The sequence below is a fragment of the Narcine bancroftii genome, chromosome 7 (genome assembly GCF_036971445.1).
Source record: "Narcine bancroftii isolate sNarBan1 chromosome 7, sNarBan1.hap1, whole genome shotgun sequence".
Classification (NCBI taxonomy): Eukaryota; Metazoa; Chordata; class Chondrichthyes; order Torpediniformes; family Narcinidae; genus Narcine; species Narcine bancroftii.
In genome coordinates, this window is record NC_091475.1 from 212,685,080 (window position 1) to 212,704,753 (window position 19,674).

The 19,674-nt window shown below is 40.8% G+C and overlaps 1 protein-coding gene across 1 annotated transcript in view; it reads left to right on the top strand.

The window, feature by feature from the left end:
• LOC138740096 (X-ray radiation resistance-associated protein 1-like) overlaps positions 1-19,674 on the top strand; it is a 69,443-nt gene that overhangs the window by 36,208 nt on the left and 13,561 nt on the right. Inside the window, exons 5-6 of the mRNA XM_069892512.1 lie at positions 13,002-13,074; positions 14,478-14,575. Of these exons, the coding sequence (XP_069748613.1) occupies positions 13,002-13,074; positions 14,478-14,575 (171 nt within the window). The remainder of the gene's footprint in view (positions 1-13,001; positions 13,075-14,477; positions 14,576-19,674) is intronic.

Genomic DNA, 19,674 nt, shown 5'->3' on the forward strand with positions numbered 1-19,674 from the left:
TAAGGAGGGAATTAAAAGAGTGACCTTTGTTACATATGAAAAGTGAAATCTTTTCTGGGGGGGGCTGGGTGGGGGGAAATAGTGGTCACTGCAAAATCAGTTGACGCTTGCGAGTGGATTCGCAAACCCAAATGGAGAGGGGAGATGTGGTTGTCCGACAAGGGATAAAGGACAACTCAGGAGGGGAAGGGGAGATTGGGGATAAAGAAGATAGAAATAGGAGAATAAGGAAAATGTTGGATGTTGTAGGAATGTTGTCTTGTAAAGAGTTGAAAATAAGAAAACAGAAATGGAAAAGGAGGAAAGGTAATGATGGAAAAACGGAAAGAGAAGATAAACAAAATATAAAATGGCTACGCTGAACTATATGACTTTAAATATTAATGGAATACATAACCAAATTAAAAGGAAGAAACTACTAAATTTACTGAAAAAGGAAAAAATAGATATAGCATTTGTCCAAGAAACACACTTAACTGAATTGGAGCACAAGAAATTAAAGAGAGATTGGGTAGGACATGTAACAGCAGCATCGTATAATTCAAAAGCAAGAGGAGTGGCTATTTAATTAGCAAAAATGTGCCATTTAAAATAGAAGAGGAAATAATAGATCCAGCAGGGAGATATGTTATGATAAAATGTCAGATATATTCGGAGCTTTGGAATCTACTTAATATATATTCACCTAACGAAGAAGATCAAAAGTTTATGCAAGATATCTTTTTGAAGGTAGCTAATACGCAAGGGAACATACTAATAGGAGGGGATTTCAATCTGAATTTGGATCCAAATATGGATAAAACGGGGAAAAAAATTAACAGGAAGAACAAAGTAACCAAATTTATAATTAAATCAATGCAAGAAATGAAACTTGTGGATATATGGAGGAAACAAAACCCAAAAGAAAAGGAATACTCATACTACTCGACTAGACATAAAATATACTCAAGAATAGACCTATTTTTGTTATCAGCTAGTATGCAGGATAGAGTAAGAAAAACAGAATATAAAGCGAGAATGCTATCGGACCATTCACCCTTAATACTGACAGTAAAGCTAGAGGACATCCCTCCAAGAATGTATAGATGGAGATTAAACTCCATGCTACTTAAAAGACAGGATTTTAGAGAATTTATTGAAAAACAATTAAAAATGTATTTTGAAGTAAATACGGAATCAGTGGAAGATAAGTTTATACTATGGGACGCAATGAAAGCATTCATTAGAGGGCAAATAATAAGTTATGTAACCAAGATGAAGAAGGACTATAATCAGGAAACAGAGCAGTTGGAAAGGGAAATAGTAAACATAGAAAAAAAATTAGCAATGAAGGAAGATACAACTAAAAGAAGAGAATTGGCGGATAAAAAAATAAAATATGAAACATTACAAATATATAAGGTAGAGAAGAATATAATGAAGGCAAAACAGAAATATTATGAACTAGGTGAAAAAACACACAAAATCTTAGCATGGCAGCTTAAGACAGAGCAAACTAAGAAAATGGTATTGGCAACAAGGAAAAAAGACAAACAAATTACATATAATCCAAAAGAAATTAAGGAAAACTTCAGAGAATTCTATGAACAATTATACCGAACTGAAAACGAAGGGAAAGAAGGGAAAATAGATGAATTTTTGACTAAAATGGAACTACCAAAACTACAAATAGAGGAACAAAATAAATTAACAGAACCATTTGGAACAGTAGAAATACAAGAGATAATAAAAAAATTACCAAATAATAAGACACCAGGAGAGGATGGACTCCCAATAGAATTCTACAAAACATTTAAAGACTTATTAATACCGCCCCTCCTGGATGTAATCAACCAGATTGATGAGACACAAAACTTACCAGATTCATGTAAAACAGCAATAATTACAGTGATACTAAAACAAGGGAAAGATCCACTCTCACCAGCGTCATATAGACCAATATCTTTGCTAAACACAGATTATAAGATAATAGCTAAACTATTAGCAAACAGATTAGCAGAACAGGTTCCGAAAATGGTAAATTTAGACCAAACTGGATTTATCAAAAAAAGACGCACAACAGACAATATTTGTAAATTTATTAACTTAATTCATGCAGTAGAAGGAAATAAAGCACCTGCAGTAGCAGTTGCTTTAGACGCAGAGAAGGCCTTCGACAGAGTAGAATGGAATTATTTGTTCAAAGTATTGCAAAAATTCAGTTTACCGGAGAAGTATATTAATTGGATTAAAGCATTATATAAGGGACCGTTAGCGAAAGTGACAGTAAATGGACATGTATCAAAGCAATTTAACTTAAGCAGGTCAACGCGGCAGGGATGCCCACTATCACTGTTATTGTTTGCGCTAGCTATAGAACCACTAGCAGAATTGATAAGAATAGATAATAATATAAAAGGAATAAAAATAAAAGACAGGGAATATAAAATCAGTCTATTTGCGGATGATGTGATAGTGTACTTAACAGAACCAGAACTATCAATAAAAGAATTATATAAGAAATTGAAGGAATATGGAGAAGTGTCGGGATACAAGATAAACGTAAATAAAAGTGAAGCAATGCCTATGAATAACGCGGATTTCTCAAAATTTATGAAGGAATCCCCATTCAGATGGCAAATGCAGGCAATAAGATACCTAGGTGTACAAATAAACAAAAATCTAGGCCAATTATATAAACTCAATTACAATCCACTAATGAAAAAATTACAGGACGATTTAGAGCATTGGAAAGAGCTACCACTAACACTGATAGGAAGGATAAACTGTATTAAAATGAACATTTTTCCAAGGATACTATACTTATTTCAGGCATTGCCAATACAACTGACAGAAAAATTCTTCAAAGAGTTAAAGAAAATAATAAGGAAATTTTTATGGAGAGGGGGGAAACCGAGGATAGCACTAGATAAATTAACAGAATGGTATAAACAAGGAGGCTTACAATTGCCAAACTTCAAAAATTATTATAGAGCCGCACAATTAAGATACCTATCAGATTTTTATCAAACAAGGGAAAAACCAGACTGGACGAGATTAGAATTAGATAAAATAGGGGAAAAGATACCTGAACACATATTATATAAATGGGACGAAAAATTGGTACAACATAGAACTTCTCCAGTATTACATCATCTCCTCAATATTTGGAAGAAGATTCATGTAGAAAGAAATAAAACAAATTATCAATTACCAAAACTAATATTGACGCAAAATAAGCTACTCCCTTTTACAATAGACAACCTTTCCTTTAGAAAATGGGGAAAAAAAAGGGATTAAAAGAATAGAAAATTGTTTTTCAGGAAGTAGATTCTTATCCTTTGAACAAATGAGAGATAAGTACAATATAACTGGAGATACAGCGCTGGCATATTACCAACTGAGATCCTACTTGAAAGAGAAATTAGGAAGCAATTTGAGTTTACCAGAGGGAAGTAACCTTGAATATGTGATTACAGATACAATGTTAATCAAATGATTTATAACAAATATGTATATTAAACTGCAAGAAAAGGAGAATGAGGAAACAAATGGTAAAACTAAACAAAAATGGGAACAAGATTTAAATATAAAGATAAAAAAGGAAACATGGGAGAAATTATGTTCTGGAACGATGAGAAATACAATAAATACGAGGCTACGTATGATACAATATAATTGGTTACACAGACTATACATTACACCGCAAAAGTTAAATAAATGGGACCCAACAGTATCTGATAGATGTTTTCGATGTAAAAAAGGAAGGGGAACAACAATTCATGCAATCTGGACATGTGAGAGAGTAGAAAAATTTTGGGATGATCTCAATCAGATATTAAATAAAATAACAGAAAACAATATACCAAAGAATCCAGAGATCTTTCTCCTAAGTAACATAAAAAATAAAGAATTTGGAATTTACTTGGAGGATGCACAAAAAAGATTTGTTAAGATAGCCCTAGCCGTAGCAAAAAAATGTATTATGTCAACCTGGAAATTGGAAGATAATTTGAAAATACAACAATGGTATATAGAAATGAATAAATGTATTCCATTAGAAAAAATAACATATAGTTTAAGAAATAATATTGAAATATTCGAACAAGTATGGGAGCCTTACATTAAATACAATAGCGAAAACCTACCGGGAACAAACATTACCTAAGTTGATGGAAGGAGAAGAAAAGAAAAGAATGGACTCAGTAGAATTTCTGGTGTATTTTTGTTGAATGACAACATTGTCTGACTGGCTTAATGCAACCTAGATTGTATACCTAAAATGGATGAGAGGTGGGGGTGGGGGGGTGGCTTGGGAGGAGGGGGGGGGGGGGAGAAAAAGACACTGTATATGTGTGAAAAAGAAAAAGTGTATATCATGGCTAACGTGATTTATGGTGTGAAAAATAAAAAATTTTAAAAAAAAGAATAGTTGTCAGAAAAAAAGGTGGGGGCTAATTGACATTTAAGGGAAGTTTTTGGGTGGGAGAGGTATGGAGGGCAATGGTGCAAGTCGATGAGATGCGCTATTGAGCAGAAAAGCAGACACAAACCATAAAGTCTGTTCAACAGGCTTTATTCCACACAAATTTCCATAGAGCTGGCTGTGAGACTGACCTCGAGGGAACAGATGTAGCTTATATCCCAGAGGGTGATTGGCAGCCGACCCGGTGGGGCTTGGTCCATTCAGGGGGTTGGAGGTTTATTGGCGGTGAGTGGGAAGTTTGAGCTAGTGGAGTTGTTCTAGTGAACCGGTGCGGACTTGAAAGGCTGATATGGCTTGTTTCCGCTCCGTAAATGGTTATATGGAAAGATTGACAGCTGGTCAGGTGTTGCCTTGTCCTCCAGTGCTCTTCCTGCAGGTTTCCCCTGCAGTAGGTTAGTGGTGTATCACCACAGTCGACTAGGCAGAATAATAGATTGCCACAGTCTAGATGGGCAGAAGGGCCCATTTCTGTGCTGCATTGTTCAATGATTCTAATTCATATACAAGCTTCCAAAGAGCAAAATGGAAACAACACATAAGTGTTGACTATGTCTCTTTTCATGGTTTCACTTGGATCTGGACCAAGGAGCATTTCATGCCCACTCAAGAGTAGATGTAGAGGGGGAGGAGTCACATGATGGAGGAGTGGCCGGTCGGGAAAACCAGCCCTCTCCAGGAAAATAGGAAAAAAGTTAGGAAAAAGCAAAGTATAACAAAAATAAAATAGAAGATATAGATACAGAGAAGAGAAAGAAGATGGCTTCCAAGAAGGAGAAAGTAAGAACAACTGGAAAAGAAGTAGAAAAGAAGCCAGAGAAAAAAGAATGCAATATCTGCAAGAAGGAACAGGACGCTGTGGTGGCGACGAGTGCCCTACTCTCGAGGTCAGTGCCTGCCCTGCGGAGTCGCGACTCACCAGCCGGTGGACTACAAAAATGACTCTCGGAGCCAAATAAAAGTGCGCAATCAAAGGAGAAAGAGGACACCAGTGGGAGGGGGGCTCAGCAGAGGAGCGGGCTGCCACAGCGTGAACAGCTGAGGGATGCCCGACATCAGGGCACTCAGCTGTAGGACGAGGAAGACAGCAGAAGAGGGAGCGATGAAACAGATGTGGGAGCTATACGGAGGGATGACCGACAAGAAGATCAACGTCAGGAAGTACAACAGACAAGCAACCCAGGAGGGGAAGGCCAGCAACAAGAGGTCCAGCAAGAAGAGGCCTGACAAAGGGATATAAGCAGCTCATCAGGGAAAACAAAAGAGACACAGACACAAAGAGGAGAAGAGGAAGAAGAAGACACAAACATAGGTACAGACACAGAAGAAGAGGAAAAAGAAGACCAAGATCTTCACAGAGAAGTAGAAGATAAAACTGATGGACAAAGAGAAATAAAAGGTAAAACTGATGAACAGAATATAGACAAAGTCTTTTTTGAAGAACAAATGAGATCAATAAAAGAAAGGTTGTCATTAGAATTTAATGCAATTGAAAGGAAAATGAAAAGAACAGAAGATAAAATGCAAAGGTTAGAACTGGTAATGACAGAAATAGGGAAAAGAGTAGAGAATGTGGAAGAGCGAGAAACGGCTGTAGAAATGGAAGTGAATGAGTTAAGAGAAAAATTGGAAGAAAGTGACAAAAAAATTAGAGACACAAGAGTTGTTATCTCAGAAAATTGATTTGTTGGAAAATTATAGTTGGCGAAACAACATAAAAATAGTGGGCCTGAAGGAGGGTGAAGAAGGCACAGACATGAAGGAATTTATAAAAGGATGGATCCCGAAGGTCCTGGGAACGACAGAAATGCAGGAAGAAATGGAAATAGAAAGGGCACACAGAGCATTAGCTCTGAAACCACAGATACATCAAAAACCAAGATCCATCTTAGTAAAATTTTTGGAATTTGCTCAATATATATGTGCCATAGAGGAGGATCAAAAGGATATTTTTTTGAAAATTGCAGACACACAAGGAAATATATTGATAGGAGGGGATTTTAACCTTAATTTGGACCCAATGTTAGATAAAACTGGACAAAAGACTAGTAAAAAGAATAAAGTAGCCAAATTTATGGTTAAATCAATGCAGGAAATGAAACTTATGGATATATGGAGGAGGCAACACCCAAGAGAGAAGGAATTTTCATATTATTCGAGTAGGCACAAAACTTACTCAAGGATTGATATGTTTTTGTTGTCGGCCCATATTCAAGGGAGAGTTAGGAAAACTAAGTATAAAAACTAGACTATAATCGGATCATTCACCCCTATTATTAGCAATAGAACTTGAGGACATTCCAACAAGAACATATAGATGGAGGTTAAACTCCATGCTACTTAAAATATAGGAATTTAGGGAGTTTATTGAATGCCAAATTAAAACATATTTTGAAATAAACACAGGATCAGTGAAAGACAAATTTATATTATGGGATGCAATGAAAGCCTTCATTAGAGGGCAGATAATAAGTTATGTGACTAAGATGGAAAAAGAATTACAATCGGGAAATAGAGCAGTTGGAAAGGGAGATAGTAAGCACAGAAAAGGAATTAGTAAAAAGGGATGATATAATGAAAAGGAGAGAATTGGCGGACAAAAAAAATTAAATATGAAACATTACAAATGTACAAGATGGAGATTAACATAATGAAAACAAAGCAAAACTATTACGAACTGGGAGTAAAAAACACATAAAATATTAGCCTGGCAACTTAAAACAGAACAAGCTAAAAGAACGATACTAGCATCAAAGAAAAAGGACAAACAAATTACATATAACCCAACAGAGATTAATGAAAATTTTAAGGAATTTTATGAACAATTGTATCAAACTGAGAATGAGGGGAAAGATGATAAAATAGAGGAATTTTTAGCTAAAATTGAACTGCCAAAATTGCAAGAAGAGGAACAAAACAAACTAATAAAACCATTTGAAATAGAGGAAGTACAGGATATATTAAAAAAGCTGCCAAACAATAAAAGACCAGGAGAGGATGGATTTCCAGTAGAATTCTATAAAACATTTAAAGAGTTATTAATTCCTCCTCTCCTGGAAGTAATGAACCAGATAGAAGAAACACAAAACTTGCCAGATTCATGTAAGACAGCAATAATTACAGTAATATCAAAGACGGGGAAAGATCCACTAACACCAGCATCATATAGACCAATATCTCTACTTAATTCAGACTATAAGATAATAGTGAAATTATTAGCAAACAGATTGGCCGATTGGCTTGGCTTCACGGACGAATATTTATGGAGGGGTATGTCCACGTCTGCTGCAGGCTCGTTGGTGACTGACAAGTCCGATGCGGGACAGGCAGGCACGGTTGCAGCGGTTGCAAGGGAAAATTGGTTGGTTGGGGAAGATAAAAAATGATGTATGGGAAAAGTTATGTTCTGGAACTATGAAGAATACAATAAACACAAGGTTACGCATGATACAGTATAATTGGTTACACAGGTTATCTATCACGCCTCAAAAGATAAAAGAATGGGATCCAACATTATCAGATAGATGTTTTCGCTGTAAGAAGGAAATGGGAACAACAGGACATGTAACTTGGGCATGTACGAAAGTGAATACATTTTGGAAAGAACTAAATCAGATACTAAATAAAATTACAAAAAATAACATACCAAAAAAAACAGAGATATTTCTTTTAAGTAACATAAGAAGTAGAGAATTAGGCCTCAAATTGGATAAAGTGCAAAAAAAATTCATTATGATCGCCTTAGTGATAGCAAAAAAATGTATAATGTCAACTTGGAAAATGGAAAATGGAAGAGAGCCTGAGAATACAGCAATGGTACATGGAAATGAATAAATGTATTCCATTGGAAAAAATAACGTACAATTTAAAAAATAAAGTCACAATGTTTGAACAAATTTGGGAACCGTACATGGAACATATCAGAGAGAGCTTGCTCAGACCTCCATTCCCTAAAATGAGAATGAAAATGATAAGAAGACAAAACGACTAGAATCAGTGTGTAATAAATAGATGACACATTTTTCTTGTTCATTTTCCTTTGGGTGAAAATATTGTTTTGTGGTTTTATTGTATTGTATATGTTGAATATTTATGGGTTTTGGAGGGGGGTGGGTAGAGGGGAGGGAGGGAATGTGGGTGGGGGGAGAAAAGACCACTGTGTAAATTTAATGAGATACGTTTGCACATATTTTGGTTGATATGGTTCATGGAGTGAAAAATAAAAAAATATTAAAAAGAAGAGGAGTAGATGTAGAGGCTTTTTAATATCTCAGCCAAAAGATGTCACATCTGACTGTGTTGCGTCTCTTTGGGATATTCATTTCGGGCGGTACTTGCACTGGTGTTGGCATGTGGAATATTGGCCTTGCATGTTTATTGTCGGGATCATTAACAACTTCAGACACAGTCAGGTCATATTTACAGTTGTGGCGACCAACTATTCAGGTGAACTGGCTCCAATTGTAATGTGTGCGTGGTCAGAGCAGTCTAAATCAAGATGGTTCCAGGCATCTTCCGCTTCCCCTCAAGGAAAGGCCCTGCATGTACGAAGTGTGAATAGCTGTCAGTCAGCGATGCAACTTCTGGTTCCCAGCAGGAGGAACAGGAAGTGCCTTTAAAACGCTCAGTGAGCAAACAATAAAGCAGCAAGTTTTGCAATGAACCTGTGGACTGCCGGACTCGTTATTTGCTCCGTAGCACGAATGCTACATCTGTGACCCAGATGGTCTAAAAGGTATTTTGGATCCAACATCATGGATACAGCAGCAGTGAACGCCGTTGCGTTAAAACTTCCTACCTTCTGGAAACTGTGAGCCCTCACTTGGTTCAGTCAAGCAGAGGCACAGTTCCAGATCAGACAAATAACATCAGACTCCACAAAGCGCTTCCACATGGTGAGCTCCTTGGACCAAAAACAGCTGCCCAGGTAGATGACTTCATCCATTCCCCACCAGAGGAAGGAAAATATGCAGCTTTGAAAGCGCTGCTGCTCAGCACCTTCGTAGTCTCCAGACGCAAAAGAGCAGCCAGGCTGATGCACCTAGACGGTCTGGGCAACAGGGCAGGGCAGCTTTAATGGACAAAATGCTACCGCTGGCAGAGGGACACAAGCCCTGACTCATGTTTGAGCAGGCATTCCTTGAACATTTGTCCAACAACATCCAGCTGATGCTGGCAATTGCAGACATCCTCTGGAAAACCAGGAGGGAGAATGAAGCTACCGTCAGCCAGCTGTCCAGGATAAGGACCCACAGCCAGCCAAACCCAGTGGGATACAGGAGCGTCAGCAATCCCAACGGAAGAATGAGGACACAGAGGACCCTTAGTGCTTCTACCATCAAAGATGGTGTACAGAAGTTACCACTGCCAACCACCCTGCACATTTCAGCGAAACACCATGTCAAAGCCATCAGCGGCAGCTGACCACCCTGACAGCCTGCTGCATAGGTGGGCCAAGAGGTCCAGGCACCGTTTCCTCGTGGACATGGGTCAGAAATCAGTGTCAACCCAATCAGTGGGTGCACTGCACTAGAAACATGGACCCACGTTGAGAGTCGCAAACAACAGTTTCATTCGGATCTACGGCAAATGCAAGGTCCAACTACAACTCAGTGCCAACGCATTTAAAAGGGATTTCACATTGCCCATCATGGACAAATTGCTCCTGGGGACAGAATTCTTTAGGGCCCACGATTTGCTGGTCGACCTGAAGGGTCAGAGGCTTGTCCATGCCAAAACCTTTCAAACGTTCCCTCTCAGTGAAGCCTGTCCCACACCTGGACTCAGTAGCGACGAGTACACCAGATTCCTTGATGAATTCCTATCAGTACTCAAACGCAGTTCACTTCGACCATGCCAAAGCATGGAGCGCAGCACCACATCATCACTCAAGGGCCACCCCTACACGAAACGGCTAGAAGACTACCCCTGGACAAACTCCATTTGGCCAAGGAGGAGTTCGGGTGCATGGAAAAGCTTGGGATTGTCTGCAGGTCTGACGGCCCCTGGGTCTCACTGCTACACATGGTGCCGAAGACAGCTGGGAGTTGGTGGCCCTGTGGGGACTATAGATAGCTGAATGAAGCCACCACTACCCCCTACCACACATCCAAGGCTTTGCAGCCAATCTACATGGAGTCAACACCTCAAAAGTTGACCTGGTATGTGGCTACCATCAAATCCCAGTGCAGCCAGAGGACCTAATGGATGCAGTGGGCCAGAATTTGGATTTCCTATTCATGTACCTGGACGACATCCTGATCGCCAGCAGGAACCGTACAGAGCACTTATCCCACCTCCGTCAACTGTATACCTGACCAAATGCCAGTTTGGGTGGAAGACCATCGATTTCCTGGGCCACAGGATCTCAAAGGACGGTGCAACTCCTCTGCCAAACAAGGTAGAACCATCCGACAGTTCAAAAGGCCTACTACAGTCAAAGGGCTGCAGGAATTTGTGGGCATTGTAAATTTCTACCATTGCTTCCTCCCATCAGCAGCCAGCATCATGCGACCACTGTTCACCCTGATGTTGGGTAAAAAGAAAGTCATCATTTGGAATACGAGGGCAGAAGCTGTTTTCATCCAAATAAAGGAAGCCCTGACAAATGCTGCCATGCTAGTACACCCCAGGATCAATGTTCCGACAATGGATGTATCAAACTCGGCAATCGGCGGAGTACTGGAACAACTCGTGGATGGACACTGGAAGCCCTCAGCCTTCTTTAGTAGACATTAAAGACTATCTGAATTGAAATACAGTGCTTTCAACAGAGAGCTGTTAGTATTCTACCTGGTGATCCAGCACTTCAGATACTTTTTGGAAGGCAGACTGTTTATAGCTTTCACTGACCACAAGCCAGCGGCACCTTTCGTATATATTGGAGTAGACGACAGTGATCCAGCATATCTCCGGTAAAGACAACGTCGTGGTGGACGCTTTATCCAGGCTAACCATCCAAGCATTGGCACAGGGGATCAACTACTCACAGCTAGTAGAGGCACAATGAGGAGACACACAGCTACAGGACCACAATCTCTGGCCTGCAGCTGCAGGATGTACCCTTGGGTCCAGGTGAGCAGACCCTCCTTTGCAATACAGCCGTGGGCAATGTCAGCCCCATTGTCCTGGCAGCCTGGAGATGGCGTGTATTCTACTCGCACACCCTTCTATCCGAACCACAGTCCGTATGTTATCCAGTCAGTTCGTGTGGCATTGCCACACAAAAACAAGTCAGCCACTGGACGAGGACATGCCCTCAGTGTCAGACAGCCAAAGTCCAGAGGCATACTAAAGACCCCCCACAGCAGTTCCAACCCACAACCCACTGATTCGACCGCATCCACATCGACATTGTAGGGCGACTGCCAGTATCGCGGGGAGTATGGTACCTCCTCACCATGGTGGACTGTTTCATCAGATGGCCAGAGGCTGTTCCCCTTACAGACACTACCACCAAATGCTGTGCGAGGGCCCTAGTCGGAACTTGGGTCACACTTTTCAGCATCCCAGCCCACATCACATCGGACAGAGGAGTCCAGTTCACATCAAGCCTGTGGGCCGCCGTAGCCAGCTTGTTAGGAACCCAGCTGCATCACACCCAGTCTATCACCTACAATCAAACAGCCTAGTGGAACACTTCCATAGACACTTGAAATTGGCATTTATGCCTAGGCTGAAAAGCCCAAACTGAGTTGATGAGCTTCCCTGGGTTCAACTCGGGATCCACACAGCGCCCAAAGAAGATCTGCAAACTTCTTCAGCCGAACTGCTCTACGGAAACCTCCTGGCAGTCCCTGGCGAATTCCTACCTGCCCCAAGGCAGACACCACAGCCGCCCTGAGCAAGCCCTGCGAAAGGCTGGGTAATCTGGCATCCATCTTGACCTCACGACACAGATGAACACTGACCTCCATTCCCAGACAATGAAAGGACTGTGAGTGTGTCTTTCTTTGAAGGGGAGCACACCAGCCACTGCTGCAGCGGCCATACAAAGGACAGTTTAGTAAAAATCAATGGGTCTACGTTTGTGTTGACTTGGGGGGTAAAGAGAAGGTGTTCACGATTGACCGATTAAAGCCAGCGCATGTGGACTTGGAAAAGCCGGTTAAAGTGCAAGCACCAAAATGTAGAGGCACGCCGCCCAAACAGAAGAAAGTGCAGACTTTGGGTTGTGGGAAGTGAGATCGCTGATTCTGGGGAGAGCACGTGCAAAGTACGAATAGCTGCTAATCAGTGACACAACTTCTGCTTCCCAGCGGCGGGAACAGAAAGTGCCTTTAAATTGTTCAGTGAGCAAACCATAAAGCAACGAGTTTTGGAATGAACCTGTCGACTGCTGTTCTCATTATTTGCTCCGTAGCACGAATGCTACACAGTCATAAAATTTACCAATAACCTGAAGTACAATTTTTAACATCTCTTGTAAATTAGAATCCATTTGATTTAAGACCAATAATATAAGGTACATAATAAACTAATAACAGTTTTTAAACACTCTTTTATTGCAGTTTCTTTTTCTCCACCTTGTGTCCTTCAGGTTAACGAAGAAGATTTTCACTTGTTTGATAGTGTGGCTTATATAAATGCAGCAGCGAACCATTTACCTTTCGGTAAGACTCAACTAGTTATTTATTTGTTTTTTTAAATTTTTTATTTTTCACACCATAAATCACATTAGCCATGATATACACTTTTTCTTTTTCACACATATACAGTGTCTTTTTCTCCCCCCCCCCCCCCTCCTCCCAAACCACCCCCCCACCCCCCCTCTCATCCATTTTAGGTATACAATCTAGGTTGCATTAAGCCAGTCAGACAATGTTGTCATTCAACAAAAATACACCAGAAATTCTACTGAGTCCATTCTTTTCTTTCCTTCTCTTTCCATCAACTTAGGTAATGTTTGTTCCCGGTAGGTTTTCGCTATTGTATTTAATGTAAGGCTCCCATACTTGTTCGAATATTTCAATATTATTTCTTAAACTATATGTTATTTTTTCTAATGGAATACATTTATTCATTTCTATATACCATTGTTGTATTTTCAAATTATCTTCCAATTTCCAGGTTGACATAATACATTTTTTTGCTACGGCTAGGGCTATCTTAACAAATCTTTTTTGTGCATCCTCCAAGTCAATTCCAAATTCTTTGTTTTTTATGTTACTTAGGAGAAAGATCTCTGGATTCTTTGGTATATTGTTTTCTGTTATTTTATTTAATATCTGATTGAGATCATCCCAAAACTTTTCTACTCTCTCACATGTCCAGATTGCATGAATTGTTGTTCCCATTTCTTTTTTACATCGAAAACATCTATCAGATACTGTTGGGTCCCATTTATTTAACTTTTGCGGTGTAATGTATAGTCTGTGTAACCAATTATATTGTATCATACGTAGCCTCGTATTTATTGTATTTCTCATCGTTCCAGAACATAATTTCTCCCATGTTTAAGACTCAATTAGTTATTAAAGAAGTATACCTAGCACCTGGATAAGGGCAGAAAACCCCTGTAATGCATCCATTATGCTTTATTCCTATTCAAGTCAATTTTATTGTTATCTGATTGTACAAGTATAACCTGACAAAACAGCGTTCTCTGGTCCTCAGTGCAAAACATGCAGACACACAACCAGGCACCACACACATACAGACAAATAATGCACATCTATACAAATAAATACATTTTGTTTCATGAATATGAGAGTCTTGGAGGGTCAGTGTGAGCAGTTCCGTTGGTCGTTCAACATTCTCACTGCCCATGGGAAGAAGCTGTTCCTCAGCCTGGTGGTGCTGGTTCTGATACTCCTGTATCTCTTCCCCAACGGGAGCAGCTGAAAGATGCTGTGTGTGTGAGATTTTGAGTGCCCTCTTCAGACAACAATCCCTTGTGCTTTATGTTGAGATCCTTTGAATTAGACAGCAGAATGATGTGGCTTCTCAGCATTCGTGTGTGGGCGCGCGTGTGTGCATGTCAATATATAATCACTTGCTTTTGTGTTGCTATCAGAGCCATTTCGGTTGTTTCCATCTCTCAAGGAATTGGATCTTAGTGCGAATGGCCTGCGGAATCTATCGCTGATCGCTCAAGACTTTCCCAACTTGCAGGTAAATCTTTCCCTTTAGATTTGTCCCTGGTATCAGTAGAATGGCCCTGAATACAAGTTTAGGGCCACAGCCCAGTGTGAAATTTTAATGGCTTTCTCTTTGACAGTTACTAATCTCAGTCTCTCTGTGGAGGCCAGGACAGTAATACTGTAAAATCCCCATCATTCTGAATTCAAGCAACCAGCAGCCTCAAGCAATCGGCAAAAAAAACAAATCACAGAAAATAAATACAAAAGTTTAAAATCAGTGCTCCCTAGCAGTTAGTTTAGTTCACCAATTATGCAATTTCAAACAACCAGTAAATTCACTCAATTCACTGGCATCTACCAATCCCCATTGGTGCTGGATACCTGGGGTTTTACGGTATCCTGTAACTCTCTATTGCACTCTCTCTGGTTGCCTCTCATTTTTCGGCATCATTCTTCCAATTGTTTTCACTGGAATCATCTAATGCTTGCTTACCCTCAGTAACACAAATCCCTCTCATTCTTTGTATCATCCAAAGCAACCTGCTCACACCCTTTTCTCACTGCTACCTTCAAAGACTGAAGTCCAGAACCTCTTGTTGCAAGGATAGTTGTTCCCAACAGCTATCAGGCTCTTGAACCTTCCCATAATGCTACTCAAGGACAAAAGATCTGTCTGTACCATTGAACTAGATCTTTTTATTTGCGATAATTGCAACTGTAAATAGTTTCATTTTATTTACTTAACATATATGGCACAGTAACAGGTCCTTTGGGCCCACGAGCCCAAACAGCCCAAATATACCATATGACCAATTAACCCACAAACCCCTTAGGTCATTGGAATGTGGGAGAAGACTGGAGGCCTGTGATTAGTGGTGGGCCTCAGGGATTGGTGCTGGGACCATTGTTGTTTGTTGCCTACATCAAAAAAGATTCATTAAACACGGCCTACCAAGCACAAAGCCATGGCTGTCCAAATACTTGTATATCCGATCTCTCAGAACACCCTCCAATAATTTACCCACTACTGACATCAGGCTCACCAGCCTGTAATTTCCTAGTTTACCTTTGGAGCCTTTTTTTAAACAACAGAACAAGATGAGCTCCCCTCTGACACCTCACCCAAGGCTAAGGACATTTGAAATATTTCTGCCCAGGCTCCTGCAATTTCTACTCTAGACTCCCTCAGGGTCTGAGGGAAGAACATATCTGGCCCAGGAGATTTATCTATCTTTATTCACCGTAAGGCAGCAAGCACTTCCTCCTCTTTAACCTCTACATCAGGGGTGTCAAATTCAAATTCACGGAGGGCCAAAATTAAAAACTTGGACTAAGTCGAGGGCCGAACTAAATATTTATTGAAAATTTTCAACAACATCTGCATGTTTTCTCTTCTTTCAACATATGTAATGTTAAACTTTTTCTTATTAAAATAAATGTTTAATAATAGTTTTGGATAAACTCTTTCCAGAAGCATTAACAAATGAGAAATAAAATATTCAATAAATAATATTTCTCTATAGAGGATTTGTCAAATGTTGCTAGTGTGCTGTCGAATAGTAAAATCTGAGGGCTATTGAGAATGTGGGAGAATAACATGATTCCTGAAACAATCAAATGGGTGACTGATTGTGGGCATGAACTCTAGCAGGGTTATTTGCCATGCCCTTTTTCCATTGGTACAGATATCCTTTGATTTACACACTTTTCAAGTTTTATGCCTAATGAGCTTGTATCCAGGTGCAGGACCATTTTTAACCAGGAATATATTTATCACTGTGACATGAAACTATTGGAAGATCGTTTTATCCTGAGATTAAAGTTCATAATATTTACTCAGGCCTGTGTGTGGGAGGGCAGGGTTTGCGGGTGATCGGGTTGGACAACGACAGTGCGGGGGCATCGGCTCTCGCTGCAGGGCGGCATCTCGGCAGATCAGTGGCCCCGTCACCGTGAGTCGCGGGTTGGCCTGCGGCAGGGAGGGGGAGTGGGCAACGGTCCTGGCGAGGTCAGGCCCAAGGCCTCCGGTTCCAGGCGCTGGGAAGCGGCCTTGGCTTCTCCTGACACCGGCCAGGCCTCAAAACCAGAGTCCACGGTGAGACCTTGCAACGTAAACAGAGGAGGTGGGGGCGATTAGCGGGCTGACGCCAATGCATTCTGGGATTTGTTGTATTACTGTGCATGCGCTATACTGGCGCGGCGGCCAGCGGGCCAACTCTAATATATATTTAATATGATCTTGCGGGCCAAATATAATTATATTGCGGGCCAAATTTGGCCCGCGGGCCAGAGTTTGACATGTGTGCTCTACATGTTGTATGACACGACTGCTTGTTTCCCTTTCTTCTTTATACACTATGTCAGTTTAAATTAGATTGGCAGGGAGATGGGAACCAGAGTATTAGAATAGATAGTGAGGTGGAGGACGATAAAGAGTTTTGTGTCCAGTTCTATCACCAAAAAAACAGGAAGGATATCAGTAAATATTGATGCAAAAAAACTGTTCAAGATCTCCAACATCTTGTGAGGGTCCACATATGACGACCACTCTGATCTTCTAGGGGACCATTTTTGTCCCTTAATATCCTTTTACTCTTAATATACTTGCAGAAAACCTTTGGGTTTATATTTACCTTGTCTACCGAAGCAACCTCATGTCTTCTTTTATCCTTCCTGATTTCCTTAAGTATTTTCTTAGATTTTCTATACTCTTCTAGTACCTCATTTGTTCCTTGTTGCCTACACCTGTTATACACCCCTCTCTTCTTCTTAACCAGATTGCAATATCCCCTGAAAACCAAGGTTCCCTGTGCCTGTTAACTTTGCCTTTAATTCTGACAGGAACATGTAAACTTTGCACTCTCAAAATTTCACCTTTGCAGGCCATCCACTTACTGAACATATCCTAGCCAGAAAGTTGATCCTATCTTATTTCCATAAAATTGGTCTTTCTCCAATTTAGAATCTAAACTCAAGGATCAGACTTATCCTTATCCATAATTAACTTGAAACTAATGACATTATGGTGACTGGAACCAAAATATTCACCTACACATACTTCTGTCACCTGTTCAGTCCTGTTCCCTAATAGAAGATCCAGCATTACATCCTCTCTTGTTGGTACCTCTATATATTGATTTAGAAAAATTTACTGAACACATTTGACCAAACTTCAAGTCATCCAGTCAATATGTAGAAAGTTAAAAATCTCCTACTATCACAACTTTCTGTTTCTGTTGTCTCTCTACAGATTTGCACCTCCAATTCTCTCTGACTATTGGGCAGTCTATAATACAACCCTATCAGTGTGGTCACACCTTTCCCGTTCTTCAGCTCCACCCATATAGCCTCTGCAGATGAGCCCTCTGGGCTGTCCTGTCTAAGCACAGCTGTGATATTTTCCCTGACTAGCAATGTCTTTCCTCCCCTTTTCATTCCTCCCCCTCTATCACGTCTGAAACAACAGAACCCCAGGACATTGAGCTGCCAATCCTTACCCTTCTGCAACCGTCTCACTAATAGCAATCATGTCATAATCCCCCCCCTGCCAATCTGCACCCTAAGATCATCTGTCTTTCCGACAATACTCTTTGCATGAAAAAAATACACCTGAGAATATTTCTATCTTGTACAAATCTTTGATTTCTGTCTATACGTGCAGTCCTCGCTTTATTCTCCTCCACCTTGCTACCATTCTGGTTCCCAACACCCTACCAATCAAGTTTAAACCCCCCTGGAGCAGCACTAGCAAGCCTATCTACAAGGATGTTAGTCCCACTCTAGTTCCGGTGCAAACTGTCCCATTGGAACGGTCTCACCTTCCCTGGAACAGAGCCCAATTGTCCAGAAACATGAAGGCCTTCCTCCTGCATCATCGTTTTATCCACGTATTTGGCTGCATTAACTTCCTATTTCTAGCCTCACTAGCACGTGGCACAGGTAGTACTCCTGAGATCACAACCCTGGAGGCCCTGTCCTTCAACTCCCTCAACTCTCTTTGTAGGATCTCCTCATCCTTCCTACCCACTTCATTCTCTATGTGAACCATGACATCTAGCTGCTCACCTTCCCTCCTGAGAATACCGAGAACCTGATCCAAGATATCGCGGACCCTGACACCAGAGAGGGAACAGACCATCCAGGATTTTCGGTCTTCCATAGAACCTCTTATCTGTTCTTTAACTATCAAATCATCTATCAATATTACTCTCCTTTTTTCTCTTCTAAGCTGAGGGTCCAGTCTCAGTGCCAGAAACATGACCACTATAACTTGTCCCTGGTAGGTCGTCCCACCAACAGTATCCAAAACGGTTTACTTATTGTTGATGGGAACGTCTACAGGGACGTAAGCTTTGCTTACTCTGTCTATTCCCTCTCCTGACAGTCAACCAGCTACCTGCCTCCTGACTGTTCAGGGTGACTGCCTCCTTGAAACTCCCTCTCTATCACTACCTCTGCTTCCTGAATGATCCGGAGTTCATCCAGCTCCAGCTCCCTAACTCAGTTTGTCAAAAGCTGCAGCTGGATGTACCTTTTGCAGGTGTAGTCATCAGGGACAATTGTGTTGTTCCAGATTTCCCACATCCTGCAATTGGAGCAATCCACTGCCGTAGCTGACTCCATCTACCTACTCCTAATATCGATCCGAGATATTAATCCAAAGGCTGTCTGGCCGAAGCCTCACTCATCACCAGCCCGCCAAAGGCCAACCTGCCGAAGCCTCATGGCCAAAGGTCTTCCTTCCAAAGCTTCACTGCCGACCTGCCAAGGGCCACCTCTCCAAAACCTCACTCACTGCCAACCTGCCAAAGGAAACTCACACAGAGACAAAGAAAACGTACAAACTCCTTACAGACATGGCGTATTTGAACCTGGGTCACTTTGGAATATTTATGTATCCTTGTACAATAAAATCCCAGTTGTCTGGAATACAAGCAAATGGCAAAATAAATCACAAAATAAATAGGCAAAAAATATGAAAGTTTAAAACTGGCACTCCTTAGAGGTTAGTTCGCCAATCACACAACACACAATCTCAAGCAACCAGAAAATTCATTTATCCGGCATCTATCAATCCCCATAAATGCCAGATACCAGGGGTTTTACTCTATATTTATTTTCTTTCCTCTG